This window comes from Condylura cristata, unplaced genomic scaffold (genome assembly GCF_000260355.1).
Source record: "Condylura cristata isolate star-nosed mole 26May11 unplaced genomic scaffold, ConCri1.0 scaffold00001, whole genome shotgun sequence".
Taxonomy (NCBI): domain Eukaryota; kingdom Metazoa; phylum Chordata; class Mammalia; order Eulipotyphla; family Talpidae; genus Condylura; species Condylura cristata.
Window position 1 is genome coordinate 86,890,275 of NW_004567102.1, and position 1,363 is coordinate 86,891,637.

General features: G+C 63.3%; 1 protein-coding gene across 1 annotated transcript; it reads left to right on the forward strand.

The window, feature by feature from the left end:
• The first annotated feature begins 395 nt into the window (after positions 1–395).
• MAS1 (MAS1 proto-oncogene, G protein-coupled receptor) lies at positions 396–1,352 on the forward strand. The gene has a single exon (XM_004674169.1). It carries the CDS (start codon positions 396–398, stop codon positions 1,350–1,352), a length of 957 nt encoding a protein of 318 aa, XP_004674226.1.
• Positions 1,353–1,363: the final 11 nt, after the last annotated feature.

The window sequence follows — 1,363 nt, forward strand, 5'->3', positions numbered from 1 at the left end:
TCAGTCCCTGGCCGGGGATCCGACTGGCCTTGCTGACTTGCCTTGCTGTGGCGGCCGACGGCTTCATGGTGCTGCGCTTTAACCCCTGTGCACAGGGAGGGCCCTTGCCACGGTGTTTCAATGCGATTAAGCCCCCGGGGGTGGGGGCGCAGAAAGTGTGGGCCAGAGGCCGGACACCCGGACGTCTGCGGCGCTGGCCCACAAGCAGCTAGCAATGCAGAACGGGGAGGTGCCGGGGCAGGCCCTTTCGGGGGACACGTCTAACTTTCTCCCCACCAGGGGTTGCTTCCACACGTTTGAGTAGCGTGTCCTTACGATACACAGCCTGCCTTCCTCAACCTCCCTGTGTTCTGAAGCTTGTTTACAGAGTCGCCCCAGAGCCAGCCGCGGCCCTCATGGACGGCGCCGACGCGACCCCCGCCAACTCCTCCGGCGGCCAGAACGCCTCCGACTGGGGGCTCCGCGGGGCCATTCCCGTCGTGCACTGGGCCATCATGGCCATCTCCCCGCTGGGCTTTGTGGAAAACGGAATTCTCCTCTGGTTCCTCTGCTTCCGGATGAGAAGGAACCCCTTCACGGTGTACATCACGCACCTGTCGGTGGCCGACATCTCCCTGCTCTTCTGCATCTTCATCCTGTCTGTGGACTACGCCTTCCAGATGGAGCTCACTTCCGGCTACTACACCATCGTCACCTTGTCGGTGACGTTCCTGTTCGGCTACAACACGGGCCTCTACCTGCTGACGGCCATCAGCGTGGAGCGGTGCCTCTCGGTGCTCCACCCCATCTGGTACCGCTGCCACCGGCCCAAGCACCAGTCGGCCTGCGTCTGCGCGCTCCTGTGGGCCCTGTCCTGCCTGGTGACCACCATGGAGTACGCCAAGTGCATCGAGCGCCAGGAGCACAGCTCTCCCCGCGGGGGCTGCCGGGCGGTGATCGTCTTCATCGGCGTCCTGAGCTTCCTGGTGTTCACGCCGCTCATGCTGGTGTCCAGCACCGTCCTGGTGGTGAAGATCCGCAAGAGCACGTGGGCCTCCCCCTCCTCGAAGCTGTACCTGGTCATCACGCTGACCATCGTCATCTTCCTCATCTGCGCCATGCCCATGCGGCTGCTGTATCTGCTGTACTACGAGTACTGGGCCACCTTCCGCAACCTGCACCACGTGTCCCTGCTGTTCTCCACCATCAACAGCAGCGCCAACCCCTTCATCTACTTCTTTGTGGGCAGCAGCAAGAAGAAGCGTTTCCAGGAGTCCCTGAAGGTGGTGCTGACCCGGGCTTTCAAAGACGAGTCGCAGCCCAGACGCCAGGACGCGGGCGGGAACGCCACAACCGTGGAGACCGTGGTCTGAGCCTGGGGCGC

Bases quoted from the DNA above. Each gene is read 5' to 3' on its own strand.
- MAS1 (XM_004674169.1), top strand. From the start codon at position 396: ATGGACGGCGCCGACGCGACCCCCGCCAACTCCTCCGGCGGCCAGAAC.